Below are 21394 nucleotides of genomic sequence, written 5' to 3'. Positions count from 1 at the left end.
GCAACTCTTTCATGGTTCTGTGCTAGAATCAGGTACATCAGGGCTCAATTTTTGCTCTGTCCTTTCCTAGCTTCAGTTTCTTCATCTACAAAATGGGAGTACTAAGAGGAAAACATGTAACATTTGTAGCCTGTGCCAGAGCATAAGGGTCTATGTTAGTGATTCTCCAAAACTGCTGTTCTTTGCTCTATACCAAGGGGACTTGCCTATGTGACCAAGGCTAGCCCCTCTCCACATGTGGGTCTCAGAGGGAAAGAAAACAGCACAGCCAAGATTCTGCTGTGTAATGTCAGGCCAAACAGCAACTTGCTGGAGCAGGAGGGAGGTGAGTGATGGCACAAGGTTTGTAAGGCGGTGACCCAGGACGCCCCACTACACCCACTCCCAGGCAATAACTGCCACATCAGGTTTCGGTGCAAAGGGTGAGGCTCAAGGCTCTGCCATCCCATCCCTCCTCCAGGGAGTGACATCCTGGGATGAGTCAGGAAGTGGAAGAAACTACCCAGGGAGGAGAAGAAACCGGTGTCTGATGTGCAGCTTTCCTGAGGCTTTTTTGTGGACCGGAATCCCTTCCTGGCCCTCCTGCCCAGAAGTTGTTAATTTTCTCTAATCTCCTCACACTCCCAGAAATGACACAAGATGGAATAGTGCCCAGTAGGGTACCAAATGCACAGTAGGAATGCAAATGAAATCCATATTAGGAGTTTCTGTTTGATCCTAATTTGCCTTTAGGAAACATAAATTTTAGTGTTTCTTTATATGGAGACAAAGTTAGTTCCCTGCTCTTTACCAAAAAAGAAAAAAAAAGTGATTTGTTAGAAACTCAGAAGTATGGCTGGGCATGGAGGCGCATGCTTGTAATCCCAGCACTTTGGGAGGCTAAGGCGGGCAGATCACCTGAGGTCAGGAGTTCGAGACCAGCCTGGCCAACATGGTGAAACCCCATCTATACTAAAAATACAAAAATTAGTCAGACATGGTGGCGGGCGCCTGTAGTCCCAGCTACTCGGGAGTCTGAAGTGCAAGAATCGCTTGAATCGGGAAGCAGAGGTTGCAGTGAGCCGAAATCGCACTGCTGCTACAGTCCAGCCTGGATGATAGAGCGAGACTCTGTCTCAAAAAAAAAAAAAGAAAAGAAAGAAAAGAAAAGAGAAAAGAAAAGAAATCCATACTGGGAAGACAAAGACTGGAAGAGGAAGAATCAGGTCACCAACACTTGATTCACAAGCGCAATGGTTTGCTTACATTGGTCAGTTATTTCCAATTATTTCTTTCCCCCCTAATGAGGATGACCAATGATACCAAAATTACTGCGATCTGATTATATTTTGTCACATTGCACTGAACTCCATACCTCTCAAACAATCCGATTGCTCTTTTCATGCTAAGACTCAGGGGCAATTTTAAATTACTATGTTTTCAGCATAGAAACAAATGTGGTAACAATGCCTATGTGAGATTTTTGTTTTGTTTTTGTTTTTAGACAGAGTTTCACTCTTGTCGGCCAGGCTGGAGTGCAATGGCAAAATCTCAGCTCACTGCAACCTCTGCCTCCCCGGTTCAGGCAATTCTTCTACCTCAGCCTCCTGAGTAGCTGAGATTACAAGCACCCGCCACCATGCCTGGCTAATTTTTGTATTTTTAGTAGGGACAGGGTTTTGCCATGTTGGCCAGGCTGGTCTCGAACTCCTGACCTCAAGTGATCCACCGCGTTGGCCTCCCAAAGTGCTGGGATTACAGGCATGAGCCACTGTGCCTGGCCAAAAAAGCAACTAAGTTGAATGCTCAGATGTTTTGGACATCCAGACTACAGCCCCAAAAGGCCATGCATGTGCTCCGGCTGCTGGTTAATGGTCAGAGCCATTGTCCAGCTCCCAGGGGCAGGCACCATGTTAAAGGGGATCTGGAAGAGGAAGAGGAAGCACCTCTTCCTACTTCCTCATGTAGGAGTGGAGCTCTGCTTCGCCCCCATTGTGCCAGGCCCTGGGCACTCATCTCATTTGTCCTCATGCTGCCCACAGAACGAATGTGAGGGGGACCTAGCTGAGGCAATGCCTGCGCTCGAGGCTGCACTAGCTGCTCTGGATACTCTGAACCCAGCCGACATCTCGCTGGTGAAGTCGATGCAGAACCCACCAGGCCCTGTCAAACTGGTCATGGAGAGCATCTGCGTCATGAAAGGGATGAAGCCAGAGAGGAAGCCAGACCCCAGTGGCTCCGGTAACCCCCACCCCACCCCACCCAGATGCCTGCACAGGCTACTGTTTCCTGGCAGTGGGGTGCCAGCACCCCACTGCATCCCTAAGTCGACTCCAGACATGCAGGCAAGATCACTGAGTTTGGAGGAATTAAGAAAGGAACCAGGCTGTGTGTGTGCAGCCTCTCTCAGGCTTCTCCAGCAGCCTCCGCCCTCTCAGTCAGTTGGGAAAAATGCAGGTATCTGTAGGTGGAGCTGAGCTTAGTCAAGGCCTCTCCCTGCAAGTCATTACAAAAATGAAGTTCAGGTAGACAAAAGGCCTGGTGTGGAACAAACACAGAGTCATGTGTGGGTGACCAAGAGAGCTACAGAGAGAGAGAGAAGCAGAGAAAGAGAGTTAGGGAAAGGAAAAGAATGAGACAGAGACAAAGAAAGGAACAGAGAGAAAGAGACTGAGAAATAAATGGAGACCCAGACACCTATACACACACGCGCGCGCACGCACACACACGCACACACACGCGCGCACGCATACGCACACACACGCGCGCACGCACACACGCACACGCGTGCACGCACAGACACGCACACATGCGCGCACGCAGACACGCACACGCGCACAGACACGCACACACGCGCGCACGCAGACACGCGCGCACAGAGACATGCACACACGTGCACGCACACAGACATGCACACATATGCGCACACACAGACATGCACACACATGCATGCACACACAGAGACATGCATGAACACACATGCACACACAGAGCCATGCACGAACACACATGTATGCATACACAAACATGCACACACAGACATGCACACGCACACGTGCAGACATGCATACATACAGGCATGCACACGCATATACACCCAAAGGGACAGGGGGACCAGGAGAGAAGGAAATCGGGAGAAAGACAGAGACAGGGAAACACACACACACACACACACACACACAGAAAGAGAAAGAAAAAGAGAGAGAGGAGATGGGGAGAGACTTGCATGCACAAGTGACATGCAGACATACAGGAGAGAGTAAGACATGAGGGGAGAGAAACAGGTAGAAATAGAGACTGAGAGACAAATATGCGGAGAGCGACAGAGAAATGGAGACAGAGAGACGCAGAGACACATGGAGTGCCAGAGATACAAAGAGAGACATAGAAACAGAGAGACAGAGTGGGAAGAAAAGAGACCAGAGAGAAGAGAGACAGAGACAGGGAGAAAAAAACACTCACACAAAGACAGAGAAGAGGAGTTGAGGGAGGGGGTGGGGTGGAGCAGGAGTAGGGAATGGAAAATTAGAGGGAGAGAGACATGGGCAGGAGACAAGGGCAAAGAGAGGCAGAAACGGCAATGGAGAGGAAGAAAGAGAGAGAGAGAGGGACAGATGAACAAAGAAAGAGAAAGAGGAGGATACAGATAATTAGAAATGGGAATAAAGGAATGGGGAAGGAGGAAGGAAAGCTCCTTCTACGGTTGAGCCTAGAAACATTAACAGGTGAATATTCATTCTCCTTCAAATTTAAATTAGATGTAGGACTTTGCATTAAGACCAGTGCCTTAGAGCTGAACAATGACTTTAAAAATCACCTCCAATTCTATTTCCTGCCTTTTGAGTCCTCCCGTCCTGGGAACAGTCTGGCTATTCCTTCATTCTTTCTGAAATGTTAGAAATCTCTACCCTAATCCCATCCAGGCACAGTGGCTCACACCTGTAATCCCAGCACTTTGGGAGGCTGAGGTGGGTGAATCACTTGAGCCCAGGAGTTTGAGACAAGCCTGGACAACATGACAAAACCCCATCTCTACAAAAAATACAAAATTTAGCCAGGCGTGCCAATGCACGTCTGTAGTCCCAGCTGCTCAGGAGGCTGAGAAGAGAGGAACACTTGAGCCTGGGAGGTTGAGCCTGCAGTGAGCCGTGATCCTGCCACTGCTCTTTAGCCTGTATGGCAGAGTGAGACCCTGTCTCAAGAAAGAAATCCCTGATCCCTCATTTGAGACGTTCTGGCTCCTGCTTTCCGTTGCTTAGCATTCCCTCTTCTCTGGCGGGTGTCACGCCTACAGTCACATAAAGCAGACGCAAAGCTCATCAGGAATAGCCAAGCAAGGAGCAGACTTTACAAGAGCATCCTTTAGGGAAGTAGCTAAGGTATAATAAGTTAGCCTTGAGCAAAGATGAGCTAGATAGCACTTCTGCACCCTGGCTGCACTCTAGAATCACCTAGAGAGCTTAAAGAATGCAGAAGTCGGCCAGGTGCGGTGGGTCACTCCTGTAATCCCAGCACTTTGGGAGGCCAAGATGGGTGGATCACCTGATGTCAGGAGTTCGAGACCAGCCTGGCCAACATGGTGAAATCCCGTCTCTACTAAAAATACCAAAAAAAATTAGCTGGGCATGGTGGGGTGTGCCTGTAATCCCAGCTACTTGGGAGGCTGAGGCAGAAGAATTGTTTGAATCTGGGAGGCAGAAGAATTGTTTGATTCTGGGAGGCAGAGGTTGCAGTGAGCTGAGACCACGCCATTATACTCTAGCCTGGGCAACAAGAATGAAACTCCATCTCAAAAAAAAAAAAAGCAGAAGTCTGTGCCCCACTCCTAGAGAGTCTCATTCCATTGGTCTGGGATGCGGCCTGAGCATTAGGATTTTTTTTTTTTTTAAGCTCCCCCTGCAGCTGGGGTTGAGACCTGCTGAGATACACAAAGCACAGCCAGGTCATGAATGTCACTTCTCATCTTGGATCACTGATGATCAGCACAGAACCCATCATTAAATTAAAATTAAAGCAAATTATGCCATTATTCACCCAGACCATGGAATTGAGTGAGTATATTGAGATGGAGCAAAAGAGCAATTGAGTTAGTTTGGGGTACCTTGAATTTAAATGAAGCAGATCATTTTCTAGAATGCCAACAAAAACCTTCATGGGAAATATTTGGCCGATTTCTGCTCTTGTAATTAGGAATGGGACACATTTGACCTGCTGTACTCAATGTGATGTCTCAGAGTATAACTTTTTTGATGAGCCTGAGCTTGGCAAGTACCATGGGCCAAAAAGCTTCCCAATTTTTTTCCAATGTGTCAACAGAAGGAGCATTGTTCCGGGATGGGATTGAGGCTCACTTGATTAGTTGTTAGTTGGCATGATGGGTGCTAAGGGGAATAAGAGCCTGGCTTTGTGTCTGGGCAGGCCATGGGTAGTCTTCTGTATGGGTGGAAGCCTGCAAGCTGCTTCTTCCAGCCTCCTTCATTCTCACAAGACCTTTGCCTCACTCACACGGTTCATCAAAGGGAGGACTGATTGGGCTCCATCCAACCCACCTCCCAGACTAGGGAAGAATACTGGAAACTCATCCCCACGGGCTGTGGCTCCTGCTGCCTTTTCCATCCATGAATAAGATAATGGGGTACTATTCATTCAACCGATATTTATTGATAACTAAGTACCAGGCAGTGTGCCAGGTTCTAGAAAACAGAAGAAGGCTACCGCTTTGAGAGAGAGGTAGATGGTAGAAAATAATTGAAAACTTACAGGTTGCAATAAGTGCTATACAGGGAATGGACTTTCTAGCAAGCAAGATGAAAGAAAATGCTGGTGCAGCGGGGAGGGGGACCTCTCTTGTCAGAGAAGTCTAGGGAAACCTTTATATGGCGATGGCTTTTAAAACAAAGCCTCCAGCCTGGGCAACATGGCGAAACCTCATCTCTATAAAAAATACAAAGATTGGCTGGGCACAGCTGGGTGTGGTGGCCCATACCTGTAATCCCAGCACTTTGGGAGGCTGAGGTGGGTGGATCACCTGAGGTCAGGAGTTCGAGACCAGCCTGTCCAACATGGTGAAACCCCATCTCTACTAAAAGTACAAAAAATTAGCCGGGCATGGTGGCAGGTGCCTATAATCCCAGCTACTCAGGAGGCTGAGTTAGCAGAATCACTTGAACCCAGGAGACAGAGGTTGCAGTGAGCCAAGGTCACACCATTGCACTCCAGCCTGGGCAACAAGAGTGAGACTCCATCTCAAAAAAAAAAAAAAAAAAAAAAATTGCTTGGGCACAGTGACTCAGGCCTGGAATCTTCTTAGCACTTTGGGAGGCCAAGGTGGGTGGATCACATGAGGTCAGGAGTTTAAGACCAGCCTGGTCAACATGGTAAAACCCCATCTCTACTAAAAATACAAAAATTAGCCAGGCGTGGTGGTACATGTCTGTAATCCCAGCTCCTTGGGAGGCTGAGGCAGGAGGATCACTTGAACCCGGGAGGTGAAGGTTGCAGTGAGCCAAGATCGCGCCACTGCACTCTAGCCTGGCTGACAGTGCAAGACTCTGTCTCAGAATAAATAAATAAATGAATAAATAAAACAAAATAAAATAAAATGAGGCCTGAGGTCTGGTCAGGAGCCAGCTAGATGCCATTTACAATATAGGCGAAGGGCTCGTGGTAAGAAGCACTTGGGGTCACGGAGGAATTGAAGGAAGGTCCTTTGTAACCCAAGTTTAGGGAGTGAGGCAGAGATGGGGTTGGTGAGGTTGGCTGGGCCTCCCAGACGATGTTTTTGTTTTCGTTTTTTCTCAAATACCAGTAGTAACCATTGCAGAATTTTAAGTCTCAGCCAGAATGTCTTAATATATTATCTCTGTTTCTTGTTCTGAATAGGTAAGATGATAGAAGATTACTGGGGGGTATCCAAAAAGATTCTTGGGGATCTGAAATTCTTGGAGAGTCTTAAGACATATGACAAAGACAACATCCCCCCACTGACCATGAAGCGGATCCGGGAAAGGTTTATCAATCACCCGGAATTCCAGCCGGCTGTCATTAAAAATGTATCGTCGGCCTGCGAGGGTCTGTGCAAGTGGGTGAGGGCCATGGAGGTGTATGATCGCGTGGCCAAGGTGGTGGCTCCCAAACGGGAGCGACTGAGGGAGGCGGAGGGGAAGCTGGATGCACAGATGCAGAAGCTGAACCAGAAAAGAGCAGAGCTGAAGCTGGTGGTAGACCGGCTCCAGGCCCTGAATGACGACTTTGAAGAGATGAACACCAAGAAGAAGGACTTGGAGGAAAACATTGAAATCTGCTCCCAAAAGCTGGTCAGGGCAGAGAAACTCATCAGTGGTCTTGGGGGAGAGAAAGATAGATGGACTGAAGCTGCCCGGCAGCTGGGGATCCGCTATACTAATCTGACGGGTGACGTGTTGCTGTCCTCAGGAACTGTGGCTTACCTGGGCGCTTTTACAGTGGATTATCGGGTCCAGTGCCAAAATCAGTGGTTGGCTGAATGTAAGGACAAGGTCATCCCTGGCTCCAGTGACTTCAGTCTCAGCCACACGCTAGGGGATCCCATAAAAATCCGTGCCTGGCAGATTGCTGGGCTTCCCGTTGACTCCTTCTCCATCGACAACGGCATCATTGTGTCCAATTCCAGACGCTGGGCCTTAATGATTGACCCTCAGGGGCAGGCCAATAAATGGATTAAGAACATGGAGAAGGCGAATAAACTGGCTGTCATTAAGTTCTCTGATAGCAACTACATGAGGATGCTGGAAAACGCACTGCAATTAGGCACCCCTGTCTTGATTGAAAACATTGGAGAAGAGCTGGATGCTTCTATCGAACCTATCTTGCTCAAGGCAACATTCAAACAGCAGGGAGTTGAGTACATGAGGCTGGGTGAAAACATCATCGAATATTCCAGGGATTTTAAGTTATACATCACAACCCGTTTGAGGAATCCACATTACCTCCCAGAAGTTGCCGTGAAAGTCTGTCTCCTCAACTTCATGATCACCCCCTTGGGTCTCCAAGATCAACTCCTTGGCATCGTGGCTGCGAAAGAGAAGCCAGAGCTGGAAGAGAAAAAGAACGAGTTGATTGTGGAAAGCGCCGAGAACAAGAAGCATCTCAAGGAAATTGAAGATAAGATCTTGGAGGTTCTCTCCATGTCCAAGGGTAACATCCTGGAGGATGAAACCGCCATCAAAGTTCTGTCCTCCTCCAAAGTGCTATCTGAAGAGATCTCAGAGAAACAGAAAGTTGCTTCCATGACAGAAACGCAGATCGACGAGACTCGGATGGGCTACAAGCCAGTGGCTGTGCATTCCGCCACCATCTTCTTTTGTATCTCAGACCTGGCCAACATCGAGCCGATGTACCAGTACTCCCTGACTTGGTTCATAAATCTCTACATACATTCCTTGGCCCACAGCACAAAGAGTGAGGAAGTGAATCTGCGCATCAAGTACATCATTGACCATTTCACCCTGAGCATCTACAACAACGTGTGCCGTTCTCTGTTTGAGAAGGACAAACTACTGTTCTCTCTCCTCCTGACCATCGGTATCATGAAACAGAAGAAGGACATTACGGAGGAGGTGTGGTACTTCCTTCTCACTGGAGGCATCGCACTGGATAACCCCTACCCCAACCCAGCTCCCCAATGGCTGTCTGAGAAGGCGTGGGCAGAGATTGTCCATGCATCTGCCTTACCCAAACTGCATGGCCTGATGGAGCATTTGGAACAGAACCTGGATGAATGGAAGCTGATCTATGACTCGGCCTGGCCCCATGAGGAGCAACTCCCTGGGTCTTGGAAGTTCTCTCAAGGATTGGAGAAGATGGTGATCCTCCGATGTTTGCGGCCTGACAAAATGGTGCCAGCAGTCCGGGAGTTCATTGCTGAACATATGGGAAAGCTGTACATCGAAGCCCCTACGTTCGATCTCCAAGGATCCTACAATGATTCCAGCTGCTGTGCGCCTTTGATTTTTGTGTTGTCTCCAAGTGCAGACCCAATGGCAGGTAAGAACAGAGTGTTGTGGGAGAGACGTGGAAAGGCCAGAATGTGTGGGTGGATATCAGCAGCCCGTCCCTTACAGCAGGGATCTCAAGTTCAGATGGCTTTGAAAGCCAAGTGGTTCATAGGCTGAGGCGGAGCCACGGAACTCATCTTTTTCTGCCTAAAAAGATCAGCTGCTACTTGGCACCCACAAATTGGGCCATTTGGGAATGTAAGCCCAGAATTGCTAGATCATCTGATTTTTCAAGAGAAACCAGAAATGCAGAAATTTCCCACTTTTATATCTTGATAATTCATTCAAAGTTCTTCCCTTAAAAACCTTGTGAGGGTTCAGGAGCGGTGGCTTACGCCTATAATCCCAGCACTTTTGGAGAATGAGTTGGGAGGATTGCTTGAGCCCAGGAGTTTGAGACCAGCCTGGGCAACATAATGAGACCTCCATTGCTATAAAACATTAAAAACTTAGCTGGAAATGGTGGCACATGCCTGTAGTCCCAGCTACTTGGGACGCTGAGGCAGGAGGATCCCTTCATCCTGGGGAGGTCAAGGCTGCAATGAGCTATGATCACACCACTGCACTCCAGTCTAGGTGACAGACCCCGCCCCCTCCCCCAAAAAAAGAACAAAATAGAAGCTTGGTGAGATTCAGCTCGGATGATTCCACAGGAAACTTCACACTGTGTCCCTTCTAGTGCTGCACATCAAGAGATCCATACTGTCTGGCTGTCTTTTCTGATAAAGACAGATCTGGGGACTCAGGCATTGTCAGCATGAGCTGGCTCTCCATTCCCCCACTCCCTCCCTTATAAAGTTTCCCACCAGCTTTTCACCTAATGTGACAGTTCTCAATCTTGGCTGCACATTGGAATCACTGGGGGAGTTTAAAGAAGACTCTCAATGCACGGGTCACAGCTTTGGCCAATTAAATTAAAATCTTTGGGGTGAGACCCACAAATTGTGTTTTATGAAGCCTTTCCAGTAATTCCAAAGTACAGCCAGGGCTGGGAACCACTGACTTTAATAGTTTTAGTGGCCTTTGAAAATCATTACCAAGATCCACTATTTCAGTAGCAGGTGCACAATGATTATTACTATTTTTTTATTATTTTATTTTTTTTATTTATTTTGAGACGGAGTCTTGCTCTGTCGCCCAGGCTGGACTGCAGTGGCATGATATTGGCTCACTGCAACCTCCACCTCTCGGGTTCAAGCAATTCTCATGCCTCAGCCTCCCGAGTAGCTGGGATTACAGGCACTTGCGACCACATCCGGCTAATTTTTGTATTTTTAGTAGAGATGGAGTTTCACCATGTTGGCCAGGCTGGTCTTGAACTCCTGACCTCAAGTGATCCACCCACCTCGGCCTCCCAAAGTGCTGGGATTACTGGTGTGAGCTACTTGGGAGGGTGAGGCAGGAGAATTGCTTGAACCTGGGAGGCGGAAGTTGTGGTGAGCCAAGATCATGCCATTGCACTCCAGCCTGGGCAACAAGAGTGAAACTCCATCTCAAAAAAAAAGAAAAAAAAACAGAAATTTATTTTCTCACAATTCTTAAAGAAAGAAGTTTGAAATCAAGCTGTTGGCAGGGATGGTTTCTTTCGAGGCCTCTCTGCTTGGCTTGCTGATGGTCATCTTCTCCCTATGTCTGCACAGGGCCTTCTCTCTATGTCTGTCCTCATCTTCTCTTCTCATAAGGATATCAGTCATATTGGATTAAGGCCCACTCTAATGAACTCATTTTATTTTATTTTATTTTTTTATTCATTTATTTTTTATTATTATACTTTAAGTTCTAGGGTACATGTGCACAACATGCAAGTTTGTTACATATGTATACATGTGCCATGTTGGTGTGCTGCACCCATTAACTCATCATTTACATTAGGTATATCTCCTAATGCTATCCCTCCTCCCTCCCCCCACCCCACGACAGGCCCTGGTGTGTGATGTTCCCCTTCCTGTGTCCAAGTGTTCTCATTGAATGAACTCATTTTAACTTTGCCTCCACAAAGACCCTATCTCTGACTGCTGAACAGTTACATTCTGAGGTACCTGGAATTAGGACTTCAACGTATGAATTTTGCTAGGGACATGATGCAGCTCATAACAGAGACCGTATGTAACCCTTAGAATATTAACCCTGATCTTTTTACATGCTGCCTGCCCCTCATAGTGATGTACTTCCTCGTGTAGGTTTTTTTTATTGTGAGTTCACCATCAGCAAATTTGTGTTGTTTTGCGGGAGTCTCATATACTTTGGGTTTAAGGAGTGTCCCTACAGAACAACTCTGCATGTGCAAACAGTGGTACCCCAGGGGGCGAGGTGGGGGTCGCCATTCTGGATCAAATTTTATGGGAAATTTCTCAGCTTAGGAATCCCACACCAGAGTACCGTGAACTCACACTCCTCAAATTCATGTGGCATAAACTTAGTGTTTTGATTTTTAAACTGGAGAGTTGTTTATTTTTTCCATCCAGGCTCCAGACCAGTTATGAGCTTCCATGTCTTTTCCTTGGGTCAGTAGTCAAATGGCCTTGGCCTTCTTTTTTTTTTTGAGATGGAGTCTTGCTGTGTAACCCAGGCTGGAGTGCAGTGGCGCGATCTCGGCTCACTGCAACCTCTGCCTCCCGCCAGATTCCAGCAATTTTCCTGCCTCAGCCTCCCGAGTAGCTCAGACTACAGGCATGCGCCACCCAGCTAATTAGCTAATTAGTCCAGCTAATTTTTGTATTTTTAGTAGAGAGGGGGTTTCACCATGTTGGCCATGCTGGTCTCGAATTCCTGACCTCAAGTGATCCGCTCGTCTCGGCCTCCCAAAGTGCTGGGATTACAGGCGTGAGCCACTGCATCTGGCCAAAGGTCTGGCCTTCATAACATGAAGGTACGGCACTTTGAGAATCCTAACTTTATTTAAATGTCTCAGTTCCAGCTCCCCACCTCTTATGAGTGCAAAGCTATATCTCCCATGGACATTAAAACTTTAACATCTAGAGTAATGAAGTAAAGTGTGGTATTTTCCAATGGTGATATACTATGTATCCATGAATGAAAAAAGCCTTTATGCATGTACTAATGTGGAAGAGACCTGTAAGATACGTACATTGTTAAGAGGGAAAAAAAATGCAGTATTCTACAATTCATACAAATTTAATAGTATATATGCATTTATTTAAATACATAAAATATTTCTTGAAGGATTCACAAATCTAATCACATTGGCTACCACTGGGAAGAGAGAAGTGAGAGACTTATTTCACTTTCCAAATGCTTATATTTCTTGTTAAAATAAATTTGCAAAAATCAGTTTCCTAGTTATTTGATTACATGCTCACCTCTTTATTTTTGAGTTCCCCGTTTTGGGCACCTGGGAATATCCTTTTCTTTCAAACCTGGATTTTTTTTTTGTTTCTTTTCAGTTCAGTTAATTTCTTTTTTATCAAGAATGTCTATGTGTTTAAAGCGAAAGAGAAGTTGATGGTAGCTTCATCTGCCATCTGATCTGATGTCTAAAGCTTCCCCAGAGAGATGTTTATTTTGTACTTAACAGAAGCCAGTGAGTTTTTTCTGAGTCCAAAATTTTAACATGAACCCCACCTTTTGTGTTGGGGTGTGTGTGTGTGTGTGTGTGCACGTGCGTGTGTGTGTGTTTAAATAGAGACAAGGTCTCACTGTGTTGCCCAGGCTGGTCTCCAACTCCTGAGCTCAAGTGATCCTTCCACCTCAGCCTCCCAAAGTGTTGGGATTACAGGTGTGAGCCACCACACCAAGCCATGTTGTTATTGTTGATATGGCTGTTCTGTTACTGTTAGCTGGCCTGTCGTCTTTCAAAAGCCTCCTTTCTTCCTGGTCTCAGGCCTGCTGAAGTTTGCGGATGATCTTGGTATGGGAGGTACCAGAACACAGACCATCTCCCTTGGCCAAGGCCAAGGCCCTATTGCTGCCAAAATGATCAACAATGCCATCAAAGACGGGACCTGGGTGGTCTTACAGAACTGCCATCTGGCCACAAGCTGGATGCCTACACTGGAGAAGATTTGTGAGGAGGTGATTGTTCCTGAGAGCACCAATGCCAGATTCAGGTGAGATGCTGTCCCACCACTGCCTTCTCTCGGACCCAACCTCCAGACATCAGGATGGTGGCTGGGAAGATGACCAAGACACAGTCCTGCCCCTTAGAAACTTTCAGTCTAGGCTGGGCAGGGTGGCTCATGTCTGTAATCCCAGCACTTTGGAAAGCTGAGGCGGGTGGATCACCTGAGGTCAGGAGCTCGAGACTAGCCTGGCCAACATTGCAAAACACCGTCTCTACTAAAAATACAAAATTTAGCCAGGCATAGTGGCGCACACCTGTAATCCCAGCTACTCGGGAGGCTGAGGTGGGAGAATTGCTTGAACCCAGGAGGCAGAGGTTGTAGCGAGCAGGGATCGTATCACTGCACTCCAGGCTGGGCGACAGAGTGAGACTTCCTCTCTAAAAAAGAAAGAAGCTCTTCAGTATAGCAGAAGGCAGGCCATAGATGAATAATGTTGATACCATGTCATACCTATTTACTCACTATTTGAACAAGAACCATGGAATACGGAGAAGGGATGGGAAGGTTGGGGAAGTCCTGGAGGCCTGACAATGGCCCAGGATTTTGAAAAATGAATAGGAGTTTGCCGGGAAGGATATTCTAGGCAGAAGAGACAGCATTTGGAAAAGCAAAGAGAGGTATTAAGGAAATCCTGAGAAGCTATCTTACAGCTCTGGTATATGCCGTGAGAAGTTGTTGGAGAAGGTAATAGGAGATGTAGCTGGAAAGGTAGATTCAATGTGAGCAAGTCTGATTTTTAAAAATTATTATTTGTCTAAAAAAAATCCTGTCCAGGCATGGTGGCTCACGCCTGTAATCTCAGCATTTTGAAAAGCTGAGACAGGTGGATTGCTTGAACCCAGGAGTTCAAGGCCAGTTTGGGCAACATGGCAAAACCCCGCCTCTACTAAAAATACAAAAAATGAGCTGGGCATGGTGGTGCACATTTGTAGTCCCAGCAACTTGGGAGGCTGAACTGGGAGAATCACCTGAGCCCGAGAAGTCGAGGCTGCAGTGAGCAGTGATCACACCACTGCACTCCAGCCTGGGCGACAGAGTGAGAACCTGTCTCAAAAAAAAAAAAAAAATTCTACTGTTTTCCAGGTATCATTTGTCCTGCCTCCTGCCTCTATCCTACATTTCTGGGGTTCTTCGGAATTTTAATCAACATTGGAAACAGCTATTTGTTTTTTGGGAATTTTAAAGCCCAACAAAGCTAAGCCTCAGTTTTTGCATTCATAGAATAATGAGTTGAACCAAACAGATTTTAAAGTCCGTTTTAACTCAAATGTTCAGGGATTCTCTTTTTTTTTTTTTTTTTTTTTGAGATGGAGTTTCGCTCTTATTGCCCAGGCTGGAGTGCAATGACACGATCTCCACTCACCGTGACCTCTGCCTCCCGGTTTCAAGCGATTCTGCTGCCTCAGCCTCCTGAGTAGATGAGACTACAGGCATGTGCCACCGTGCATGGCTAAGTTTGAATTTTTAGCAGAGACGGGGTTTCTCCATGTTGCTCAGGCTGGTCTTGAACTCCCAACCTTAGGTGATCCGCCCACCTCAGCCTCCCAAAGTGCTGGGATTACAGGCGTGAGCCACCGCACCCAGCCAAGGGATTCTCTTATACCAGGCCAGAGAGCAGCAACCTATGGCCCGATGGCCAAATGCACCCTGCTGCCAGTGTTTTTTGTATAGCTTGCAAGCTAACTAAACAGTGTGGGAAAAAAACTAAAGAATCATGTTTCATAATACATGAAACTTCTGTGAAATTCAAATTTTAGTGTCCATAAATAAAGTTTTATTGAAAAACATCATGCTTATTCATATATTGTCTATGGCTACTTTTGTATGACAAGTAGTTACAGCAGAGATCATATGGGCTCACAAAGTCTAAAATATGTACTATTTGGTCCTTTACAGAAAAAAATTTGTCAACCCCTGCTCTATCCAACAAAGCTAGCTGGTTATTTTCATCTCAGTTGTCTGCCAGAAAAGAGGGAAAGTGTTTGGTGCTTATTTACAAAGTCAGATTAGGCCACAGTTGATTTCTCTTCATGTGAAAGTTCCAAAAGAGAGAGAGTTTAAGAGAAGTCCATTAGTTTCAAGAATGCTGTTTGGGGCCGAGTGAGGTGGCTCACACCTGTAATCCCAGCACTTTAGGAGGTCAAGGCAGGCGGATCACATGAGGCCAGGAGTTCAAGACCAGCCTGGCAACATGGTGAAACCCTGTCTCTACTAAAAATACAAAAATTAGCCAGGTGTGGTGGTGCATGTCTGTAATCCCAGCTACTTGGGAGGCTGAGGCACAAGAATCCCTTGAACCCAGGAGGTGGAAGTTGCAGTGAACTGCACTCCAGCCTGGGTGACAGAGTGAGACTCTGTCCCAAACATAAATAAATTAAAAAACAAACAAACAAACAAAACACCTAAAAGTGTTGTGCCTTAATCTTTAAAAAAAGAAAAGAATGTTGTTTGGTTTGGGATAGTGAGTGAATTCATTGGCCGTTAATGACACATTCAAAGAAGAAAAAGTTATTTATGTTGATACTTTAAGTTCTACTATAATATGATCCTGACCCAAAAATCATGAACTCAAGTTCTCAAGTGCCTATAGGGGCCAGGCATGTAACATAAATGAGTGAAGAGGGCTGGATACAAGAAATAGTTCACGTTCCACAGTACAGCAACAATCCTCATGGGTAGTCAGCCTCAGTGTCAGACACAATAGGGAATGGTGGGGCTTGCAGTGAACTGGGCACGTGCTCTGGCAAGGAGAGCAGTCACTGTTTAATACTAGCTAACTGTTGCCATGCAGGATCAGATTTTCTAACAATTTTAAAGGGAAGATGGGAATCTAGAATTGTAAAAGAAAGCCTTAGGTTTTTAAACGTTAGCAACTCTGGCCGGACGCAGTGGCTCACACCTGTAAATCCTAGCACTTTGGGGGGCCGAGGTGGGTGGATCACCTGAGGTCAGGAGTTCAAAACCAGCCTGGCTATCATGGTGAAACCCTGTGTCTACTAAAAATACAAAAATTAGCCGGGCATAGTGGCGGGCACCTGTAGTCCCAGATACTCGGGAGGCTGAGGCAAGAGAATCACTTGAACCTGGGAGGTGGAGGTTGCAGTGAGCTGAGATGCACCAGTGCACTGCAGCCTGGGTGACAGAGTGAGACCTTGTCTCAAAAAAATGAAAATAAAAATAAAATAAGATAAAAATAATAAAAATGAAAAAAAAAAGAGCCTTAGATGCAATATGCCAAGATGTTAACCTATAGGTGGTAAAATTATCAGTTCTAGTTTCTTCTAAACACTTTTACATATGTTCCCATTTTTTATGGGCATAGATACACTTGCATCTGAAAAAGAATTTCTCCCTATTTTTCAAGGCCCATTTCAAATGCCATTTCTTATATGACAGGCATCAGCAAACTTTTTCTGTAAAGGGCCAATAGTAAATATTTTAGGGTTTGTGGCCATATTGTCTCTGTTGCAACTATTCAACTCTGGTTGTAGAGAGAAAGCAGCCTTAGGGCCAGGCACGGGGACTCACACCTGTAATCCCAGCACTTTGGGACGGTGAGGTGGGAGGATCACTTGAGCCCTGGAGTTCGAGACCAGCCTGGGCAACATAGAGGGACTCCATCTCTACATTAAAAAAAAAAAAAAAAGAGTAGGAGCTTTGGAGTCAGAGAGTCCTGAGTTCACATCTTAGTTCAACTACTGCCAAGTGATGTGTCCTTGAGAAACCCACCTGACCTTGCCATGCCTCTGTTTCCTCACTGGTAAAAGGAGTAGTAAATCCCTCCTTATCAGGTGGCTGTGAGGCTTAAGGGAAATAAAAGGACGTATGTTAAATGCTTAGCATAGTTTTGGCTCTGGTAGTATTTAATAAATCATGGCTATTCTTTTTTGTTATTGTTATTGTTTTTTTTTTAATTTATCAATAAAATAATGTTTTTAGTAGAGATGGGGTTTTACCATGTTACCCAGGCTGGTCTGTTATTGTTATTGTTTTGTTTTTGTTATTGTTTTTCACTATAACTTATTGTATTGCTCTAAAAAGTTGGGTCCATTGTTCTTCCAGACTCTGGCTAACCAGCTATCCATCAGAGAAGTTTCCGGTCAGCATTCTCCAGAATGGAATCAAAATGACCAATGAGCCCCCCAAAGGGCTCCGGGCCAACCTGTTGCGCTCCTACCTCAATGACCCCATCTCAGATCCTGTGTTCTTCCAAAGCTGTGCAAAGGCAGTGATGTGGCAAAAGATGTTATTTGGCCTTTGTTTCTTCCACGCCGTTGTTCAAGAGAGAAGAAACTTCGGCCCCCTAGGTAAGCGATGACAGTGCACCTGGGTGGCCTGGGGGAAAGGATATCAGACACATATAGGTGTGTTTCCAGGTGCGTGTTTAAGCTTGCGCTCAGATAGGGTTGCCAGGAAAATACAATATAAGTATTTTCCAGGCAATATTTGGAAGATACTTATACTAAATGATTTATTATTTAACTAATATTAAACTCTCACTGTATTTTTATTTGCTAAATCTGACAACCTGGCTGGGCGTGGTGACTTGTGCCTTTAATCCCAGCACTTAGGGAGGCCAAGGCAGGCAGAATCCTTGAGGCCAGGAGTTCGAGACCAGCCTGGGTAACATGGTAAAACCCCATCTCTACTAAAAACACAAAAATTAGCCGGGTGTGGTGGTGCCCACCTATAACCCCAGCTATTTGGGAAGCTGAGGCATGAGAATGGCTTCAACCGGGAGGTGGAGTTTGTAGTGAGCCCATATCACACCACCACACTCCAGCCTGGGTGACAGAGTGAGACCCTGTCTCAAAAAGAAAAAAAAAAAAGTCTATAGGTAGATTAATACATAAGCAAAATGTTATATATTCATACAACGAAATTTTTTTTCTTTTTGAGACAGGGTCTCTCTCGCTCTGTCACCCACGCTGGAGTGTGGTGGTGTGATCTTGGCTCATTGCAACCTCCGCCTCTCAGGTTCAAGTGATCCTCCCACTTCAGCCTCCCCAGTAGCTGGAACTACAAGCATGCCACCACACCTGGCTAATTTTTGTATTTTTAGTAGAGATGGGGTTTCACCGTGTTGGCCAGGCTGGTCTAGAACTCCTGAATATTAATCAACCTTAAAGAGGAAGAAAATTCTGACATACACTACAACATGGATGAACCTGAGGACATTACACTAAGTGAAATAAACCAGTCATGCCAGGCACAATGGCACAAGCCTGTAATCCCAGTACTTTGGGAGGCTGAGGTGGGAGGATCGCTTGAGGTGAGAACGTGGAGGCCGCAGGGAGCCAAGATCGTGCCACTGTGCTCCAAACTGGATGACAAAGTAAGACATTGTCTCAAAAAAAAAAAAAAAAAAATTAAAATAAATAAAATAGCCTGACATAGTAGCACAAGCCTGTAGTCCCAGCTACTTGGGAGGCTGAGGTGGGAGGATCACTTGAGCCTGGGAGTTCGAGGCTGCAGTGCAGGAAGATCACACCACTCCAGACTGGGCAATAGAACGAGATCCAGTCTCTAAAAAAAAAAAAAAAGCCATGCAACTGTTCGACTTGCAACTAACTGCCAGTCATGCTTCGTTTGCTGGCACACGAATTTTATTATTTTGTTATAATTTGAAAGCGAGTGTGTGGGAGGAAATTAAACTTCTCTATTGAACCTGGGTGCGGTGGTTCACGCCTGTAATCCCAGCACTTTGGGAGGCCGAGGCAGGCGGATCACTTGAGGTCAGGAGTTCAAGAGCAGCCTGGTCAACATGGCGAATCCTCGTCTCTACTAAAACTACGTAAACTAGCTGGGTGTGGTGGCACGTGCCGGTAATCCCAGCCACTCAGGAGGCTGAGACAGGAGAATCTCTTGAACCCAGGAGGTGGAGGTTGCGGTCAGCCGAGATCACGACGCTGCATTCCAGCTTGGGGGACAGAGCGAGACTCTGTCTCAAAAAAAAAAAAAAACAAAAAACAAATAAAAAAACAAACAAAAGCAAAACAAACAAACAAAAAACTTCCCTACTGAGCACAGGTTTCCCCATACTCTTTCTTGTATCCTGCACCATGCCTGGTTTACACATGTATGTCACTTGTTCAGCCCCCAATAGGCATTTATCATTATACCCTTGGATATACGAGTGGTCATTTCTTTAAGGCTGGCCATTCAGTTTTTCCCACGAGCTCGAGGACGGGAATTCTCAGAACCAACGTGGCTCTGTTGCCCAGTCGTAACTCCTGCTGTCTAGCCATGCTGCGGTGTTATTTTTGGAGCTCCGTGCATTACTGCCGTATTCCTGCCAGGCTGAATAATTCTCATTCCACAAATCCCAGGACATTAACATCTTCCTTAACAAATGGGGAGGTACATAAGGAAATTGATTTTAGAATGGATGTTTTCTCAGGCAGAATGGCTCCCATGTTGGCGGTAAATGTCCAGGCTAATAGTTGGCCTCGGTGCTTGATATTCATGGGCCTGAAAGAGGCTTTTGATCCATAATGATGCTTAACTCCCTCAGCTTGGTCTTTGAGTGGAAATTAAGAGCTCTCAGCACTGAAGCCTCTCTCTGCTCTCCCGCATGCAGGGTGGAATATTCCCTATGAATTCAACGAATCTGACCTGAGGATTAGTATGTGGCAGATCCAGATGTTTCTCAATGACTACAAGGAGGTGCCCTTTGATGCTCTGACCTACCTGACAGGTATTTACGGGAGGGGTTTTTCCACTATAAACCTCCAGTATCATGTTCCACCCTCCTGCTGTTCTGCTCCCATTTCCATTCACTTATGTACTCCCTCCATCCCTCACCATAAACATCGAGCTCTTACTAATGCTGGTCATCATGCTAGATATTGTAAGGAAACAAACAAACAAAAAAATTAAGATAGAATCTTTACCCTTGAGTTACTCACAGTCTCCAAAAGAAGAAAAATATTTTAGAAAATGATACAGGCCAGCGGGGCACAGTGGCTCATGCCTGTAATCTCAGCACTTTGGAAGGCCATAGCAGGTGGATCACCTGAGGTCAGGAGTTTGAGACCAGCTCCACCAACATATTGAAACCCCATCTCTACTAAAAATTAAAAAATTGGCCGGGTGTGGTGGCTCACGCTTGTAAGCCCAGCACTTTGGGAGGCAGAGGCAGGCGGATCACGAGGTCAGGAGATCTAGACCATCCTGGGTAACAAGGTGAAAACCCGTCTCTACTAAAAATGCAAAAAATTAGCCGGGCATGGTGGCCGGTGCCTGTAGTCCCAGCTACTCCTTGGGAGGCTGAGACAGGAGAATTGCATGAAGTGGGGAGGCGGAGTTTGCAATGAACTGAAATTGTGCCACTGCATTCTAGCCTGGGTGACAGAGAGAGACTCTATCTCAAAAAAAAAAAAAAAAATAGGCCAGGCGCAGTGGATCATGCCTGTAATCCCAGCACTTTGGGAGACCAAGGCGGATGGATCGCTTGAGGCCAGAAGTTTAAGACTGGCCGCGGCAAAATCCCATCTCTACAAAAAATACAAAAATTAGCCAGGCATGGTGGCATATGCCTGTTGTCCCCGCTACTCAGGGGGCTAAGATGGGAGGATTGCTTGAGCCCAGGATGTGGAGGTGCAGTGAGCTCTGATCGTGCCACCTCACTCCAGCCTGGGTGACAGAGCGAGATCCTGTCTCAAAAGAAAAAAAAACAGGTAACATAGTAATAAGTTCAACAAGAGAAACATTTATAAGTAGAAGGGCAGCATAATGATTAAATTTGGGGTAGGAGGAGGAGATGATCATGGCAAACTTCTTAAAGGCGTAAGAGATGGGTTTTGGGGGTGAGTAGGAGTTTTATGAGTGGAAAAGAATGGACTGGGTGGGGCATAGAGGAAGCAGAACATTCCCGGCAAAGTGATCCTGAGGTAGAAATGGCACTAGCTGTTTTGTATGAAAGCAATCAATCAGCAACCTTTTATTAGTCCACGATATGTACAAGTACATAATATGGAAGAATGTAAATGTATAAAACTTGATCGTAGGCTCTGTGCGGTGGGTCACGTCTCTAATCCCAGCACTTTTGGAGGCCAAGGTGGGAAGATTGCTTGAGCCCAGGAGTCTGAGACCAGTCTGGGCAACATCTCTACAAAAAAATAAAATAAAAATGAGCTGGGTATGGTGTTGTGCACCTGTAGCCCCAGTTAATCAGGAGGCTGAGGCAGGAGGATCGCATGAGCACAGGAGGTCAAGGCTGTAGTGAGTGATGATCACACCACTGCACTCCAGCCTGGGTGACAAAGCAAGACCCCATCTCTTAAAAAACATACACAC

At 46.1% G+C, this 21394-nt stretch overlaps 1 protein-coding gene across 1 annotated transcript in view; it reads left to right on the top strand.

The window, feature by feature from the left end:
* Positions 1–21394, top strand: part of DNAH3 (dynein axonemal heavy chain 3) — a 211951-nt gene that overhangs the window by 172305 nt on the left and 18252 nt on the right. The window contains exons 52-56 of the mRNA XM_054453424.2: positions 2022–2220; positions 6862–9003; positions 12856–13081; positions 17159–17403; positions 19677–19793. Coding sequence (XP_054309399.2) covers positions 2022–2220; positions 6862–9003; positions 12856–13081; positions 17159–17403; positions 19677–19793 — 2929 coding nt within the window. The remainder of the gene's footprint in view (positions 1–2021; positions 2221–6861; positions 9004–12855; positions 13082–17158; positions 17404–19676; positions 19794–21394) is intronic.

Source organism: Pongo pygmaeus, chromosome 18, assembly GCF_028885625.2.
Source record: "Pongo pygmaeus isolate AG05252 chromosome 18, NHGRI_mPonPyg2-v2.0_pri, whole genome shotgun sequence".
NCBI classification, from domain to species: Eukaryota; Metazoa; Chordata; class Mammalia; order Primates; family Hominidae; genus Pongo; species Pongo pygmaeus.
The sequence above is the reverse complement of the archived record's forward strand: the minus strand, read 5'-3'. Positions and strand labels throughout refer to the sequence as shown.